The sequence below is a fragment of the Trichinella spiralis genome, assembly GCF_000181795.1.
Source record: "Trichinella spiralis strain ISS 195 chromosome Unknown Scfld4, whole genome shotgun sequence".
In the NCBI taxonomy this organism is placed as follows: domain Eukaryota; kingdom Metazoa; phylum Nematoda; class Enoplea; order Trichinellida; family Trichinellidae; genus Trichinella; species Trichinella spiralis.
In genome coordinates, this window is record NW_003526943.1 from 4,483,728 (window position 1) to 4,502,242 (window position 18,515).

Here is an 18,515-nt window from a genome sequence, read left to right on the forward strand (position 1 = left end):
TGGAGAAATTGAAAACGCATTTGCTACGAAGATTTATTCATCTTTGCACTACCCATTTGATGTTGCAAAAAGAATAATCGGTCCTAATAGCTTAACTGTAAAAGCGATACAAAATATTTGTGAATGTCGTATCCAGCTGCTACATGAAGAAAATAACACGATAAAAGTAATGGCATTCGCTGAAAATGATTATGATAGCATCTTGATGTTCAAACTTTGGAAAGCGTTTCAATGCATTAATTGCCTACTTGAAATCCATCCATTTTATAAAGACGTTGTGGGAGAAATTCAGCAGGCGGATTTTCAGTTTTGGGAACGTCAAATGGAAATTATTTTCAATAGTCTTCCAATTATTTCCAGTCTGCCAGTGTCACAGAATGATGCCACCTTTACTGTTTCCAGTGAAAATTTAAAAAGGACGTGCTAATTGTATTTATAAATTTTGTTGTTTTAATGTTACTGAATGCATGAAAAATGCTTCATCATTTTGAATGATTTTATTATTATCTTACTTCTTACCCAACAGTTTCTGTTGTTTATCATATTCACAATTCATTCTAATAATTCATAGCTAATTTTAATTTTGTAATGATGTTTCTTATTTGGCATTACTCTTTATCATAATTTTTCAATGTTCAAAGTTGAAAGTGCATTATCAAATAAATAATAAAATTTAAATTTTTGCTGTATTGTCCAGAAAATGGTAGTGAATCTGAGCATAAATTTTACTTACAGTAGCTCGCATTGCTATTGTTGTTTTCAGGGTTTATTTTTCATATTTTGTTTTTGCGGTTTCAGTGACTTTGTGTGAAGCCTTTCCATTTGCTTCAGTTGTTTTATGCATGATTTCGCCAACAAGGACTTATTTCAATGCATTTTAAATGCTTGGCTTGAACAGCAGACAGAAAAGTTATATTCAGTCTTATAGAATTTTAGTAGAAATTGATTTTCTATTTCTGATCTTTTGAGCAGAATCTAGTATTGGATCTCAGTAGTTTGTGGATCAGTTTCTGAAAGTTTCGAATGTTGACGTTAAAAGAAGAAATGCTGATTTTAGTTGTTTCCCCACTTCTCAATTGTGATGATCCTGCGGCCACTTTGGACGTACAACATTGTTCGTTAAATTTTGTGCTTAAAAACAAATATAAACTGAGCAAATGAAGCTAAACATGGAGCTTAAGTATACTTATACTGGAATTGTACAATTAATTCTCGCTAACGCAAAAGCAAAAGTCATAGTAAAGATTTTTTACCATTAAAGGAAATATGCACTATTCCACATTATATCCTAAAAAGCCTTTGTCTTGAAAAATGCGACATTTTATTATTTATGCCCATGTAAAGGAATTTAGTGGTTGTGCATCCATATTCAGGAAAACTTTGATTTAAAACAATCATCCAATAACTGATCAAAGCTGAATAGCTAATCAAATGGCAAAAGTCAATGGCCAATTACCGATGAAACGCCGTAAAGCCTATCAGCGAACAACCAATCACAAGAAGAGGTGGGTGATCGGACGAAATCGGAATGGCTTGTTTAATTATGGAATTGCATGCTTGAAAAAGTCTTGATGCATAAGTGAAACTATGCGGCAAGCATAATTTGCTGTCGAAAAATTTATTGAAAATATGATCAAAGAACTATGCAACTAACTGTCGAAGCGATTCAACTTGACGGGCCAGGAAGAAGCACTGCTCAGCTAAACAACTGGAGAACAAGCGAATTGCTTCATCCAGTTGCTGCTCAATATCTGATCCGATATTCAGAAACGTATCAAATAGCCAGCTCCACATTTTAGCATCCCAGCTGCACCTTGTAGATATGTTCGCAGACCAGTGATCACTTGTTGGAAATTTAAATGCGTCGAGTCGACATCCAAATATCAGCCAATGAACGCTGTTCAACAAACCGAAGCAGTCAATCTTAAAAACAGCAAACAATGAAATAATTGACGGTGGGAATAAAAATACAATAAAACAAGCATACCTGAAAAGTCCAAGGTTTCTTGTCGCGCATTTCGCAGCAAAGTAAGTGGTCCACATGCTGTTCATGTACAAATTTGTAACCCTCTGGCAACAGATTCAAGTCGACGGCATTGCCAAAGTCTGCGATCTGCAGACAAGCCGCGGAACATTGTATCCAAAAATCGGCCTGATCGGCTGCTTCGATTTGTTGTTTGCTCAGATCAATACCCAAAAACAGAAACGCTTCCGGGCGAATATTGCCATGGATTACCTTACAGCGGCATAAGTGACGGAGAATCTTCAGCATGTCCAACGTGAAGAATGCGGCCGTGGCTTCGCGCAGACCGTCCCTAGGCCAGCCTTTCCGAAAGGCCAATTCCGCTAGTGTAAATCGGGATCCAAATGCCAAAGTGATTAAGGAACCATCTGAAAACGAATGAGCACAAAGAAGACGCTGTACAGCGTTCCCATTACTAGAACAATCGTCATCTTGATTCAGCCGCTTCAGCACAACTATCTCACGCAGCATCTGATCCTTGGAATGGAAAACTTTGACGCTCAGCAATTGATTGGGCTCGTCCAGATGTTGACAGAGGAACATGTCTTGCAACGGCATTACCGATAAAATATTGTATTTCTGCTTTTCAATCAGCAACATACACCCGACATTCACTTTTGGACTTCTGCAAGGATGTTCATGATAATCGCTAGCTTCGACAGCAGCACAAGCCAGAGCTTCGTACTTCACCAGCTGTTGCTCGTCCAAATGAACAGAGTCTATGCAAATAAAAAATTTAAACAATTCACCAAATCATCTTACTACAAGGAGCAAATTATCAAAATCAAAATTTTCTCTCATTCCTACTTTCAACGTTTTCTTTTTCAGAAAAACGTGCCAGTTTGTTTTTGGTGTTGCACTCAGGTTTAATTTTAAACACACTGGTCACGTCACCAATTTGAGAAAAATGTAAAAAACTCGACTGCGAAAATGCATTTCCAGATACAAACGATTCACGATGATCAGCTACCATCGTGATATTTTTCATCTCGTCAAAATCCACTCTACAATTTAATAATGTAAACAACAACAGCTATCTGCCAGAAGTTATAACTGCAAATAATGAAATTACTTCAGTGTACTTTCGGAAGCTTTCGAAGACTCGTCTGTTGTGGTTTTGTTAAATATTGTTGACGTAGACAAAAAACTGCGATATCCTTTCCTCGATGTAGGTGTGGCAGTAACAGTAAAATTTGCATCAGGAGTGTGAGATACACGCGGTGTCGATACATATTTCGAACCAATTTGCGTGTACATTCCGACGAATGTATTTTCCATAGGTTGAGCAATCTTTTCACTCTTGGCTACATTTCGTGAGGCTTTTGGATGAAAAATAATAAATCAAAATATGCAGTTAAACATGCACACTAACTAAATCATAATGATCAGCAATCTAAATGTTATTAACATTGCATTGTTGTGAACTAATATGACTTAATAAAAGCAGCCTTGTGCATATAACACAGAACATAAAAATTCTCATAAATTATAACAAGCACTTATGAGTAAAGAAAACAGCAACACTGTATCATTATACCATTTTGAAAATAATAAAAATTAAGATATTTTTCCACAATAAACAAATTTAGTCTGTGCTCTTTAAATGAGGCAAGAAATTTTTGCTGGTCCTTTTCTTTCAAAAATTTAAATTTAATTTATAAAAATTGTTAAACCTTGGAAATAAAGAACAATTAGTCCTCGACTGACGACTACGCAGATTTGCGACGGCAGTTCTTATTTAAAAAAGTGCAACAGAACCCTATTATAAAACACAGTTTAATTGCATATTATGCATAATAATCGTTTAATTATTCATATGATTCATAGGGATCAACAGAACGAACGGAACCCAATCGTAAGTCGAGAACTATCTGTACTTCATTTGAACATTAATAAAATAGAAAATATTTAAATTGTTTTTTTTATTTTAATGTTTTTTAAATAAAAAGATTGCTTTTAAGGTATAAAATTTTCATATGCAATACTCTAACTAGAGTAACTCGTAAAATTCTCTGCCATGCACACCAGTAAGAGGAATTTTCATGCAAATCGTACAAAGTCATCTTAAAAAAGTAAAAAATAAAAAATCCTACAGAATTACTATACCAACTAGAAAGCGCTAGAAGCAATATATCCGTTGATGGGAAAAACCTTTTTATCTTATCTTATTTCTTTTCGATACTTACTCAAACAGCGTGATGCTCTCAGTTCTTCAAAAGATATTTCGCCTGTGGCGCTATTTACCAATTCGTCAGGAAAACAATAAACTTTAACAAACTCCTAAATAATAATATTTACTAAAATATAAACAAAAATAACCATATGCTATATAACAATTTTCACTTACACGTTTCCCTGTCATTTTCTCTAAAATCTTCTTGTCCTACTGTTTCAATTTCAATTCTTATAAACTGAAAAAAAATATCAAAAAAATAAATACTGTGCATTACATAAATTCAAATTTCAAATTGAAAATTAAACAAAAAATAAAACTCAGTTTTTCATATATACACTAAATTAGTAAATTAATCACAAACAATCATATACTTTTTAATAAACAGTCATAAATTTTAAGTGAAGAACAGACACAAAACAAACAATCCCAAATTACATTAACATTTAAAATAACCGAAAGCAAAGCATGAAAGCAGTTCTAAAATTCACTTAACATGAAAAACAGGACTCATGTAATAAACTATAAAAAACATACCAATCTCAGATACAAGCAAGCATTAACATTAAAGTCAGCAGAATTTATGCATGCATCAAAATAATTTCCTAATGGATACTGTAATGTTTTTAAATTAATCTGCTTCAAGTTCACATACTATACTGTCAGTATATTGCCCTACTTTTAATATTATTCTAATTGCAGATATTATAAATATTTTAACTAAATTCAATTTTTTAGTTTACCTTTAATAAATGTAATTAATGAAATAAATTTTCTTCTGTAAAACCAGTATTTTCCGGACGGAGAGGTACTGTAGCCCCAAGTCTGCAGGTCTTCAGTTCAAAATGCGGAGCGAATCGCTACGCTGCGCCAGAAGCGGCTCCACTGTCATTCATCATACTAAATCTGCTCGAACGAAGAATGAATGTCCCGGCAAGCCAACCACCAGCAATATCCGAGTCAGCTCGGCGCCCCGGTCCAGCGACTTTCCGTCGAGGCCGGCCTCCGCGTGCTATATAAACTCGTTGTCTTGACATGTTTCAGTTGAATGTGTGAGTAGCGTTTGTGTGTGCAAATTCGAAGTGAGGGAAGTCAATTCTAGCGGAAAGCGAAGAACGAGAGGAAGAGCAAGCTGAGAAAGACTGCTGAGTTTCGAATTGTGCCGGCATCTAGTGGTCGTTGTTGGAGTTGTGAACTTAAGTAATAAATCTCTTTACGGATCATTTGTGTTTTCCTGGTCGGCACTTTTGCTAGAACTTGAGTAGCCGCTAACGTCCATATCTACAGTGCACTACCTGAGCATCAGGAAGTTGTTCCCCAAGAATTGGCGAAACACAGTGTACCAAATCCCTTTACTACAAAATGTTGTTTGTATAATACAGAATGTATTCAAAAAAGTCTACTTAAAAAGATAATTTGAGGAAAATGTTGCTTTAAAGTTTTTGTTCCGGACGGAACGGCACCGACCTCGTCGGTGACACACCCATGAGCCGGTGCTCATGAGATGCGGGCTTGGGCAAGATCAATGTGCGCGCAAGGCCGGATAAATCGCTATCGCCGTGGGATCGGGGTCAAACGAGACCCCTGCGGTGCCCAGGTGTAACGAGCCCCTCTCTCGGACAGGCTCATTTACCTCCGTAATCGCGCTATTAGCACATTCGTCGCTAGGCGATGACGAGCCAATGTCGACCGGTGGGTTTCCCCGCGCGGTCATCTCCGCTTGGCTTCCGCCGGCTTTGCTTCCCTTTCTTCCGGCTTCGCGCTTTTCCGATGACATTATAACAATCAAAAGACAGATAGAGAGTATAGTGTTTATCAGCAACTACGAACAAAGACCATCCAGAATGCGTCACAGCAAGCTTTCCGAACTAACCACAACCACACTCCTTTCCATCCAAGCACTACCGTAATCCTTCTCCGATCTTCAAGTCTAAATCCGCTTACGGTACTTCATCTTTTTTCCGCTTCGTTGTCTGGACAAATAGAGATGTTAGCTCAGGCCGCGTCCGCTACATAGGTTTTAAATTGTTCGCGAGGCAATGGCTTCTTGCGCAAACAACGCCGGCAACGGGTTAACCGACGACCTTGGAGAAGCAGCTGTCGTAACGGAACCGCCAAATGGCCACCGGGCGCCGCGGACTAACGGAGATGAAAGGTTCCGAACCCAGGCGATTTACTGAAGTCGACGGTGATTTAAATAGGCGCCTCAGATAACGAACGTCCCGCGCGGCGAGCAAGTTGCCCATTGGCAGTTCGATTGAACCATCCGCCAGGCCGCTGACCCCGGGGCTCTATACATAGAGCCATGTACAGCGCCGCCGATAGTGTAGTAATCGAGAGTAGTAGTAGTACGCGTAGCGCGTAGAGCGGTAGCGCATCGTGGAAGCACAGCCTGAGAACCCCGAAGACGAAGTCAACCGAAGAAGATTGAAGCCAGCCACGAGGTGAGGACACGAAGGGCAACTTACGTCCGAGAAGGTTACGCTCGTGTCTGCACATTTATACAGTGCACTGTCACTTTGTCTGACTAGCGAACGTGTGGCAAAATTGTACTTGATTATTACTTACTGTTTGCTGTAACTTGCCGTTACATTTTGGTCCTCTGAGCCGGATCAATTCGAAGAACACTACCTATGGATAGTGACGACATTGGCGTCAGCTGCGAAGGCCCATTCCAAGAAGCTCGCAGCTAACAAGGATCGGTTGAACTGATTACTGGCAGAACTCGATGAGTTGTGCGCAGGGTCGGCCGACGTCTACGAGATCGAGGAGCAGGTCGCCATGACGGAGGAGACCTACCGGGCGGCAGAGGCACTCCAGGCCGAATTGGAATTGGACCTGGAGGGAGAAGAGCATCGGTCCGCGATAAACGACTGGGCAAGATGCCGTCAGCGCTACCGATACGGGAGATCCCAAGCGCGCACAATAATTGAGGAGGCGCGCGGAGAACGCTCTACGGGTGATGACCGCAGCAGTTCTGGCAGGGCCGGAAACGGGAAGCTGCCGGAGATCATCATAAATTTTTAAAAACTGACAAATAATTAACTGCCCATTTCTGAAGACAGAACTATCAGAAGACACTTTTAAATGCAAATCATTGAGGAGTTTTCAAAGTGTTCTCATGAACGACATTTGTTCTATTCCACGTCTGAATTTGTCTCTTTTGTACTTTGTGTATTATTCAGAAAACAGAATTTGTAATTTTGTTTTCTATAACTAAATATTTATTAAAACTAAAAGTTCTGCTGTGGTAAAGGACCAATACTTCAGATACTTTTTAATTGAAAATATCATTCGATATCTATTATATTTTGTAAATATTTGAAAGGTAGTGTAATGACTACTTTGTAAAGGAAAAAAATTGAAAAGCTTCGAGCAGTTTCGTTTATATGTACTTTATTATGGTCCATTAGAAGTGAAATACAAGTATAATATACAGCAATGCATTGTATAGTGTCTGTAGTAATGTGTAGTTCTACTTTAATGAAATAATCAATTAGAAGATATTGAAGATAAAGTGGCGTTTCGAATTGTATCATATTGTAACATGCTACTCAGAGACTGGACTATGTTGTTCAGAATATGATCAAGTAGTGGTTGTATTTGGGGTGTGAAATTTGATTCACCACATTCGTAAAGTTGCTCTACAAATGCTTTTTGTTCCATCGTTTTATGAGCCTCTTTTTCCAGAAAGGCTAAGTCAGAGATAAGATTTTGAATTTCTGTCGTCTCCAAGCTGAAAATTCATTTTTATATTACTTGCTGTTTTACGAAAAAGCATTAGCAACAGACCTGTCTATGCAAATTTGTTTAATCTGTTCAACAATATCCAACATTTTTGGCCGGCTATCGTTCAGACTGTTTTTCAGCGTTTCCAAACAATATTCTGTTTCTGCTTTTGCCTCAGGGTAACAAGTGTCATCATCTTTTACCACTTGTCCAATATGAATTGCCTGAAATCTGTACGAACATTTTATTGAATATTAATCAAAAGACTGTAATGTGTATTAGAATTCTTACATCCAAGATTCTGTTGCTGGTTTTATTTCTAAAAGTGTAGAAAAATATTCACTTTTTTCGACTTTTCCATAAATAAGACCCAACTGAGTTAATATAAAATTCATCCCCATCGTTAACATCTCATAGCCTGTTCTGATAAAGCAGTCGGTAATTTCATTGACGACATTCATGTCAACATTTTCGAGAGCTGCGAGTTCAGAATTTTGCTTCAATATAAACTGATAGCATTCAGTTCTAAACAGAACAAACTAATTTTTAAACTTTTTACAATATTTATTGTTATACATATATATATATATATATATAACAGCTTAATATAATTAAAAATAAAATAATATTTTAATTTTTTAATTGCTTACTGTTGGATACATTGCAATGAATCTTCTAAATTATCAATATTTTCGAATTCTTCCACGAGTGGAATAAAATTTTCCAAGAAACATGTCATATATTGTAAAGTACTGTTAATAGCGGACGACTGATCACTTCCATTTACTTCTGTCATCAAAAGAAGTAACAATCCGTAGATTACAGCAAACGTACAACACTTTCCAGCCATTTCAATTGTGACACTTTTAATAATAAACAAAATAATTTATGCTGATGAACTAACTGTATTCCGCTCCCGTAATTTTGTTAGCTCTTTGAAAACGCAATGTTTTTTTGACATAGTTTTATAATGATGGAAGCTTTATTAAAATATTTTCAATTTTTCTCAAACTAGATTTCACATCAGTTAACTGTAGTAATAAACTGGAAGTATAATGTACAATAAAAAATGAGAAACTAGCACGAACAATGATATTTTTTAAATGAATAAGTGCGATTAATGTTGTCTAGATTTGTTTGTGATTAAAACAATTATATATATATATATGATCAATTCAAAGCCAAGTGTAACGCATTATTATCGAATGCTATTGCAATGTAAGCTATACAAATCGAGCTTGTACAGGAAGGAGAAAAATGAACTTACAAAGTGGAATAAAAACTTACATTTTTCAAACAGTGGTTTGTTTTTATGTAAATGTGTTGAATGAAACTCAAACTGAGAAAAAACATTTTTTCCAAGATTTAAATTAATATTTAAAAGAGAATTATTTATCAGAAAAGAAAAACAAATAGCATTGTTTGACCAGATAAGAATTACTCATCAAGCGGTGCAGTTCATAGCATGTCAACTTTTTCTTGCGTTTATGTCCTTTAAGCTGATAGTATGCGAGTTCAAAATATTTAACTTTTTTGCATTTGTATGATTCTCAAATTCCAATCTGCGACCTCTGGAGTCATTCGAATTACAAAAATGAAATATACAAGGAAGCATAAAAAATATGACAAATAAAATGAATCCGAAAAATTTACTCGTTAAAGTTGACATTAAATTTCGGCCGTAGAATACTCAAAGTAATTAAAATAGCTTCCTCAGTGCGTATAGTTCGGCTACCTTGATTGGGGCAAGTGTTCAAATAAAACTGAAACAACGATTCAGGATCGTTCTCCTGCAAATGTTGATCATTCTCTATGCATGCTTCGATGCCTTTGACGCCACCGAAAACAATCAGCAGATGCTTGAACGATGGCAACTGAACATTGTCCACGTTGGTTCCCTTGTCCGAAGTGCCAACAATCAAATCATAACCTTCAACGTAAGGACAATCGGAAAAAACCGACTTCAACGACTTTGCAAGTCGAACATTATAACCCCAGTAATATCCCATTGCTGTTCTAGGTTCTGTTGGATTGACAACCTTCGCCACCAGACGCTTTTGTTTCTGATCAGAATTTTCAAATTTCACCGTCACACGAATACCGGGTTTCAATGCTCGATCAATTTCCACATCTTTTGCCAAACCAGCGTTGCAAAATGATCCACGACCATCCTTGACTGGCTTGTTAACTACAACAGCTTCACGATATGGTATTTCAACTTCGTCCATTCGAAAATGATGAAAACAATCCAAAGGATTCAAAAGACCAACGTACTTAAAATCACTACATAATGGAAACAAATGTTTCCGCAAATACTGTGGACATTCAATATAACGCAGTATTCGGACTAAAAAGCAGTTGCAATTGAAAGCACGCAATTCACCATTTTCGAACATCTCCACTTCTTTGCTGGTCATTGTGGCCGTTTCATCAAATATGATAATTTCATCGACTTCAAAAATAGAGGCAGCGCGAGCAATTTGTCCAGCTAAGTAGGTTCTCAGTTCAAACGATTGAGCATTTTCCACAATTGAACCAGGAATGGCGATGCTAACAGTGTACAATCGACCCGAATAACGACCAACCGAAGATTCACTGTCGTCAGTTTCAACACTATTTTTCAAACTGCTTGCTTTCTTCATTTTTTCAGCCTCCATTATCAGCTTCCGAAGTTTCTTTTCCTTTTTCACAAGTCGCATCTGTATACTTTGTTCTTTTGAAATCCTTTGACGTTTACAACCGCTTACGCTTGGATAAAATTCATCTTCAGAATCCATAATCTAATTAATACCAATTCATAATATAACACTTATAACTAATACTTTTGAGTTTAGTAATAATCTGTTACTTAATAATTTATTATATATTTTAATTTAAAAATAAAAAATCAAGGTTCAACTCAATTATTTAATTAATAAAATCAAAACCCTTAAACGGTTGGCAAATTTTGTAAAAAAATACAAAAAGTATATTCTCATAATTATTAAACAATGTAATTTTTCAACATTCTCTAACTGAAACCTAAAAATAATTTTTTTCTGATTCTTATCTATTAGTAATTATTTAAATCATATGTATAAGCAAAATATGCCCATAAATAATTTTAAATAAAAAACCAGCAAAGCAAATATTGCAATATATGAGCAAAAACTCTGTAATAAATTAATATCAAAATCATAACACAACTTGTCAAGTACCTTTTAGCTGAGTGGTTCTCAAACTTTCGAAAACGGTAATTTTTCGCAATAAAACCATCTGCTTGAAAATGCATATTTTAAAAGGCAAGAGAAGTTAAAGAAAATATATTAGTTTAATACTTTCAATTTTTTAATGAATACACCTAATTACAATGTATAAGTTTATTTGTCAAATGCATAATGAGATGTATGCGAACAATGGGCATGTTTTCTGTTTTCACTGATGACTTCTTCGACGTCCACACTAACATGTGTTAGTTTTAGACGCAAGATGTTGGATAATTGTAGCTTATTTCTAAATTTGCTTTGAATCCCAATCATTGCTGAAAATCCAATTTCGCACATGTACGAAGTAGTAAAAGGAAGCATCACTTTTAATGCTGCGGTGGAAAGAGTTGGATATGTTTTCAACTCAGAGCCAAAACTGCATTAATCTCTTACGATCAAAACTCATTTTTAACGATGTATCTTCAGACAAATCGATTAATTCTTCGTCTGTCTTCGTTGATATGCTAGTATCGACAACATCACTCTGAAATGGATTCACAATCCAGATATTTTTATCACAGAATTTCATTTCTTCACTGAAATAATAAAGCTTTCTTTCAACGATTCTAGTTGTGCAACTATCATAGAGATTAAATCCTCATCTGGTGTAACTTCTTTTTCGACGATAAAAGTTGCCAATGTCTCGAAGCAACAGTAATTTCCGTCTTTAACAGTTTTTTGATAAAACTTCAAATCTTATCACGTACCAAAAATATGTCAGCTGCGTCCATCCCTTGTAGGTGTAAATTTAGTTCATTTAATTTCGGAAATAGGTCTGCCAAATAAGTGAGCTTAAGAACAAATTTCTCATCCCGCAATACTTTCGAGTAATCATTTTGTCCCTCCAGAAATATTGCACTTCTTCACGGAGTTCAACAAGTCTTGTTAACACTTTGCCCCTTGACAGCCAACGTACTTCAGAATGCAAAAGAAGACATTTATGACCGCTTCCCATCTCTTCGCAAAGTTTTTCAAACAAGCAAGACTGTAACGGCTTACTCTTAATAAAACTGATGATTTTCACGGCAGTGTTTAAACATTTTTCAAATCGTCTGATATAGTTTTAGATGCTAATGCTTCGCTGTGAAAGAAGCAGTGAGTCCATAAAGCATTATGACTTTGTTTAAGAACGCGTGTCACAACACCACTGTTCTTACCACACATTGCCCGTGCACCATCAGTAGATATACCACCACAATTCCTCCAGTCCAGCTCCTTCGATTTTACATAAACGTCAAGAGTTTCAAATATTTCCTCACTAGTACCCCGAATAATTGGTTCACAAAACAGTATATCTTCATGCGGCTCATTGTTCCATACAAAACGGATAAAGACAATCAATCGGGATAAACCTTGTACATCCGTTGACTCGTCCAGCTGCAGAGAAAAAATATACTTCCTCTAACCCTGTTGATAAGCTGATCTTCCATCCATCTGGACATATCTTCGATTTTGCGTGAAACCGTGTCGTTAGAAAGTGGAATTAATTCAGTTTCTTTCAAGCACTTGTCACCAAACAGAACTCAAACAGCATCTTTAATCGATGGGAGTACTAAAGATTCGCCATTTGTATGAGGCTTACTAGACTGTGCAATTCGCAAGCTAATGAGGTATGAGGCATGCATGGCTTTCTCATTGGTTAAATGAAAAAGTACACATTGTGATGCATTCAATTCCTTCAATTTCAGGATCCTTTTTGAGATTCCATTTCAGTTACTTGCGTTTTTACCGGTTTCCTTATCAACCACTCATCCATTACTAGGCTAAATTTTATGAAAAGCAGAAACACTTATTACTTACATAGCACGGAAATTATTAAATTAATAAAATATTATATTTCTGATTACTAACAAGTATCATTAATGTTCCAGCCATTCTAATCTACGACAGAGTGCATAAGCATACTGAGCACGCCGCGACAAGCTGCGACGAGTTCGTTCACTCAAGCCTCAAGCAAATCTTCACCTGTTTTTACACTTACTTACCTTTTTTTAAGTTATGTGTAATAAAGAAGGGCAACTGCTGGCAAAAAATGATTGAGAACCAATTAAAATTAACGTGACATAGATCGGCGTACTGTGAGAAACCAGACAGAAATAGTGATTCTCAGGTCATCAGTAACTAAATCAAAGCTAAATTGTTCATCCAACAATGTTTGATGACTCCTAACGAACATAAAGATTACTCCCGTACTTTAATATTTTACGCGATACACACTTTGAGAACCACTGTTTTAGCTAATTTCGACTAATTTAGTAAATCTGAAGAAAATGTGGGTCAATTTGTCATTAATCAACTACTGTAACAGATAATTAAAGTTTAATTACGTATTTTAAAATAAGAAATGTCTTCATCAGCAATAATTGCAAAAGAAATCAATTATAAGCGCGTAAATAATTTATAATTTGAAGTAATTATCAAAAATAATATACACAGATTTTTCATACGATGTGGCAAAAGCTACTGTCACTAATAATAAAGCCTAACTTTCTTTTCACATTTACAGTATAATAATAGTTATTTTCCAATGATTTTGCGAACTTGCTTTAATTGTAGTGTCTGATTTTTTATGTGGAACAATATCCCTGTGCGTGAAGATTTGAAAGAAATTGTTAAAACTGTTCTGGGGTTTACTGGCGTTACAGCTGTGCAGGTAGTCGTTTGTATTGTGTAATGCGCACGAAAGTTGTTGTATTTTAAACAGTCGTTTTGTATTTTTATGACATTTATGTTTTCATGAACTGTTGGCATAATAAATATTTTTTATTTTGAATTTTCTGTTAAGAATGTTGTGTGCATGCACGCAGTGGATATAGATTGGCAAACTTATATAAAGTGAAGACGATACCTTTTGTTGACATTTTGCATCAGATTAGTATTCTTTTTTAATATCATTGACTGTAGAATTATATTTTAACTTTTTTGATCATCTTTCTCGAAATTTTGAGTTCAATATGTGTTCAACAGTCTACGTTTTTTTCACGTTGTACTGCATATGAATTATATAATTCATTTAAATGAAGTAGCATTTTGAAATTGTTCATTTCCTTGATGTCAGTAATAATGCCCAAATTGCATTGTTGCATTTTTGTGATATTCCCAGTATTGGCATGTTGTTTGTCGAATTTGAAGCGGACAATAATACACGTAGTGTTGCTTTTTTGTTTTATCTTATTATTATAATTTTTCTGTAAATTTAAGTTTCCATTTGAAAAGTAAAATTCGTAAATTTTTTCTAGCTAGTGTAAAAAAAACTCTGCTTGTTTGTGAAGTGCTTGAATATTTTTGACGCTTCTGGTGAACAAGTGTGTTGGTTGAACGTTAAAAATAACCAACATGAATGATTCACCGATGAAGATGAGTTGGAAAATGAATTTGATAAATCAAGTCAATCAAGTGGTTCCGAGCTTTACGGACATCTTTGACGAAGAAACTTTCTATCTGACAGCATTTTTATTTGTCATTGGTAGTTTTCTAGTGGCTTTTGTATTGTCAAGGTTTATTACACTTCGTCCTGTTGATTAGCCAGTCAGTCAGTGGTCATGTTGATTTATTAATTTTTAGTTGGTTATAAAAATTTTTTTTCCAATATCGGAATTATGAAAAGTTTCAATTATTTGTTGTTTATGTTCATGCTTTGAAGTTTGAATAAAATTGTATGTGGATTCTTTTTCTTTTTTTATTACAGAAAAGCTGCATTGCACAGTTTGTATCTTTCAAAGATGTGATCGTTCAAGCACCTACAGGAAGCGGTAAAACACTCGCCTACGTTCTGCCCGTTTTGGAAATACTGCTCAAAGCGAAACCAGAATGGAAAAAATCTGAGGTGCGAGGTGAACACAACCAACGAACAATGAATTTTCGAATTGTTTGAGAGTTTAAAATTCGGTTTAAATGAATTTTGAATTTCAGATTGGCGCGGTTATTCTTGTACCAAGCCAGGAACTGGCAGTTCAAGTGGAAAAAGTGTTCTCTTATTTTTTGAATGTCACAAAGTTGAAAAGTGTTGTATTTTCTGGGAAAAGAAACGTTAAGAAGGATGTGAAAAAGTTTTGCAAAGGGGGGTAATTTCATTTTTTATCTTATAAATATTTTTTTTGACAACGAGGGTTTTATTGCAATGAATTTCAGTGGAAATATTATCATCGCCACACCAGGAAGATTGGAAACGTTGTTGAATTTGAATTCTGAAAATGGTGATTTTAATCTGAAAGTTCAATTCAAAATGGTCGAGGTATTTGTTTTGGATGAAGCGGATCGATTGCTGGAATTAGGTTTTTCAAAAAGGTATTTAATGGAGAAAAAAAAGCATTATTGTGTAAAAAGAAAAACCAAAAAATGATTTAATAAATTTAGTATGACAGAAATAATGTCCCATTTGCCAAAAACGAGAAGGACGGGTCTGTTTTCTGCTACAATTCCAGAAAAAATGGAAGAGCTTATCAAAATAGGAATGCGAAATCCTGTGAAAATTGTTATTAGCGGCAATGAGCAGTTGTTTTCAAAGAAAACAGTGATGAAGAAACAAGCAGTGGAAAACGATCTACAGACCATGTCTACACCGCGCGGCTTAAGCATTTACTATTCTGTAAGTGATCAGCATAATCGGAGCAGTGGATATTTAAATTTCTGTTCAATTTTTTATTTTTTTTCTTTGCTCTACAGATTGTTGCGGCAGAAGCGAAATTGGCAGTTTTGAGGAAATTTTTGTTGGACCATCTGAAGGAGAAAATATTGATATTTTTCAGCACTTGTCGATGTGTAGATTATTTTGGAGAATTTTTGAAAAAAATTTTCAAAAGGAAAACCGAAGTATTGACCATCCACGGCAAGAAGCAGAACGGCCGTCAGCGTATTTTCCACCAATTTCTCAAAATGAAATCCGGGATACTGGTTGCGACGGATCTGATGACTCGCGGTATTGATATTGTCGACATTGATTGGGTTGTTCAATTTGATCCACCAAGACAGGCGAGGTAGATTTTTGATGATCATTTTTTGTTTTTTGAAATTATTACTGTATGTTTGAAAAAATTTGCTCGGTAATTTTATATTGATGAATAAATTTTCATATTTTAAAGTTGGTTCGTTCATCGGTGCGGCAGAACGGCCAGAGTTGGAAGATCAGGAAAAGCGTTGATTTTATTAATGCCGAATGAGGAGAGTTATCCGGAATATTTGAAAAAAAATCAATCAGTTAGTTTATCCGAATTGTCTTTGCCGTGTACGACAGAAGACTGCGACAAGATGTTGGAAGTGTTGCGAGAACGGGCATTGAGATCCAGGTAAGATCTGTTTTAAGCAACTGTTTTTACATTTTCTTTGATTAAGCAGTTGAATATTTTTTTTCCAGAGAAATACTCGAAGCAGGGACGAGAGCATTTGTCAGCTATATCCAATCGTATTGTAAACACGATTGTTACATTGTGTGCAGCTTGAAAGGTTATGATGAAAAAAAATTTGCTCATTCATTAAATGTTGTTTGTTTTTTCTTGATTAAATAATGGTAAATGTTTGTTAATTTCAGCCATGGATGTTGTTAATGTTGCTCATTGTTATGGTCTTCTGAGACTGCCGAGGATGCCCGAATTATCCGGACGAGATTTGAGCCGGTTCAAACGATCTTCAGTTGATACGTCGACGATCGCTTACAAAGACAGCAAGAAAGAGGAGAAGAGGCTTCAATTGATGGAACAACGTCGTCGCACAAGCAACGACAACAACAAGCAGAACACTGCTGTCCAGGCCAAAACTAACGGTAAAGGCGCCAAGCGGAAGCAGAAATTATCCGGCCACCAGTATACTGTGGAAGAAGTTGGTGAAATTGAAGACGATTACAAAATGGTGAAGAAGTTGAAAACTGGCAAAATATCCAGAGAAGATTTTGATCAGTATTTTGCGTCCGATTGAAACAGATTGTTTACTTGAAAATTTCCAATTCACATAATTGTTTAATTTACTTTAATAAAAAAATATTTCTTTTGAAGCATCTTCTTCTTCTTCTTCATCTGCTAAAAGCTACGCTTGACATTGGAAAGTTTTTGGATGGGGATGGTAAGGATGACAACAGCAACGGCAGATGATCTTTCCATTGTCATCCCTGCAATGAATAAATATCATTAATTTGAAAGATATTTAAAAAAAAGCTGTCAATTAATATTTATACAGAGTTTTGATGCAATTTGACATTTGAAAATCGTTGACAATATTTCTATAATCGCCGGTAACATTGGGCATCGAGATGGCACGATTTGGCCACACTTGGCACTCGTCGTTCTCTTTGGGCAGAGCATCGTAAGCCGTATGGCAAGCTTGTTGTTGACTTTCACCGTTGAAATCCCTCTCATCGCATAGACTCTCGGCAACGAAAATACGATTCACATAACGATTGTCTCCTTTCCTGATCAAACCAAGTAATAATTTCATTTTTTCCAAGTAATAAATAAATAAATAATTTTTTGTCGAAATACTACTACCTCCTGTGACATTTGTATCCGCAAGATTGTTTGTACGAGCACATGCCGCACGGCTTTTCATCTAGGGTTATTGTTTTCAAATATTGGATCACATTTTCAATTGCTTTGCCAAAAAATACGTTCAACTTGGAATAGAAGACACTTTTCTGACAAAGCGGCGACAATTGCTTGAAATAGGGTTGGTTCCATCGGTGTTCACGGGTCGGCCCTCGGATCCAAGTGCAACCACCCCAACTACTCCAGATCATACAATTTTCCGCTTGTTTAGCTCGATCCAAATATGTAGCCAATTGGCCATTGGCTGATTTTGATAAATTGATTAAAATAAAATGATAATAATAATAATGACAATGAAAAATACTTACTTGTGCAGATCAAAGCTAGAACAACAACGACAACGAGGACGAAGATGCGTGAGCTGAGATGTTGTTGGATCATAATTTTTATTTTTACGTAGTTGGGCGTAAGATGTCGGCCGTGAAGTGAACTATTAGTAGAAGTAATGATGGATCTTTGTGTTCGCTTTGCATTGTTCGTTTGACCTGCTTGAAAAATTAAGGCCAAATTAGTGTGGTGTAATAAGATGCGAAGGCGTTGGTTGTTTGAAATGTATTCAACATGTCAGTGTTGTTCACGCACGTTTCAAGTATCCTGGTGGAAATTATTTATTCACAATGGTCTACATTCACCAAAGCACAACTGACCGGTTGCACTGAATGGGTGTTTTTCAAAATCAAATCAGCCTTCTCTACAGAAACGGGCGTGGCCTTGTAAGAATGGATCCATTTTTCACCCTTCAACGATGATGTATTGGGCCAATGAGGAAAACTTATTCCAAATAAATAAATACATTACAATCAACCCAACTT

General features: G+C 35.8%; 7 protein-coding genes across 7 annotated transcripts; 2 read left to right on the plus strand and 5 right to left on the minus strand.

Moving 5' to 3' along the window:
- The first annotated feature begins 169 nt into the window (after positions 1–169).
- Tsp_01160 (conserved hypothetical protein) lies at positions 170–1,123 on the plus strand. The gene is made up of 3 exons (XM_003376877.1): positions 170–401; positions 736–764; positions 1,058–1,123. The coding sequence occupies exons 1-3, from the start codon at positions 170–172 to the stop codon at positions 1,121–1,123; spliced, it is 327 nt and encodes a 108-aa protein (XP_003376925.1).
- Positions 1,124–1,641: 518 nt separating this feature from the next.
- On the minus strand, positions 1,642–5,973 carry Tsp_01159 (conserved hypothetical protein). The gene is made up of 7 exons (XM_003376878.1): positions 5,830–5,973; positions 4,734–4,811; positions 4,371–4,434; positions 3,096–3,327; positions 2,906–3,027; positions 1,988–2,742; positions 1,642–1,923 (listed from the first exon to the last, which is right to left on the minus strand). Exons 1-7 carry the CDS (start codon positions 5,971–5,973, stop codon positions 1,642–1,644), a joined length of 1,677 nt encoding a protein of 558 aa, XP_003376926.1.
- A 416-nt stretch (positions 5,974–6,389) lies between these two features.
- On the minus strand, positions 6,390–6,695 carry Tsp_01158 (hypothetical protein). The gene has a single exon (XM_003376879.1). The coding sequence runs from the start codon at positions 6,693–6,695 to the stop codon at positions 6,390–6,392; it is 306 nt and encodes a 101-aa protein (XP_003376927.1).
- Positions 6,696–7,688: 993 nt separating this feature from the next.
- Tsp_01157 (conserved hypothetical protein) lies at positions 7,689–11,699 on the minus strand. Its single transcript, XM_003376880.1, has 8 exons — positions 11,584–11,699; positions 11,372–11,546; positions 11,042–11,077; positions 9,579–10,705; positions 8,576–8,788; positions 8,217–8,450; positions 7,989–8,156; positions 7,689–7,932 (listed from the first exon to the last, which is right to left on the minus strand). The coding sequence occupies exons 1-8, from the start codon at positions 11,697–11,699 to the stop codon at positions 7,689–7,691; spliced, it is 2,313 nt and encodes a 770-aa protein (XP_003376928.1).
- A 503-nt stretch (positions 11,700–12,202) lies between these two features.
- Positions 12,203–12,806, minus strand: Tsp_01156 (zinc finger protein). The gene is made up of 2 exons (XM_003376881.1): positions 12,753–12,806; positions 12,203–12,547 (listed from the first exon to the last, which is right to left on the minus strand). The coding sequence occupies exons 1-2, from the start codon at positions 12,804–12,806 to the stop codon at positions 12,203–12,205; spliced, it is 399 nt and encodes a 132-aa protein (XP_003376929.1).
- A 933-nt stretch (positions 12,807–13,739) lies between these two features.
- Positions 13,740–17,080, plus strand: Tsp_01155 (ATP-dependent RNA helicase DDX55). The gene is made up of 9 exons (XM_003376882.1): positions 13,740–13,823; positions 14,859–15,038; positions 15,083–15,234; positions 15,302–15,457; positions 15,527–15,758; positions 15,836–16,146; positions 16,252–16,455; positions 16,524–16,612; positions 16,698–17,080. The coding sequence occupies exons 1-9, from the start codon at positions 13,740–13,742 to the stop codon at positions 17,078–17,080; spliced, it is 1,791 nt and encodes a 596-aa protein (XP_003376930.1).
- A 108-nt stretch (positions 17,081–17,188) lies between these two features.
- On the minus strand, positions 17,189–18,084 carry Tsp_01154 (conserved hypothetical protein). The gene is made up of 4 exons (XM_003376883.1): positions 18,012–18,084; positions 17,647–17,947; positions 17,337–17,570; positions 17,189–17,270 (listed from the first exon to the last, which is right to left on the minus strand). Exons 1-4 carry the CDS (start codon positions 18,082–18,084, stop codon positions 17,189–17,191), a joined length of 690 nt encoding a protein of 229 aa, XP_003376931.1.
- Between the last annotated feature and the right edge of the window lie 431 nt (positions 18,085–18,515).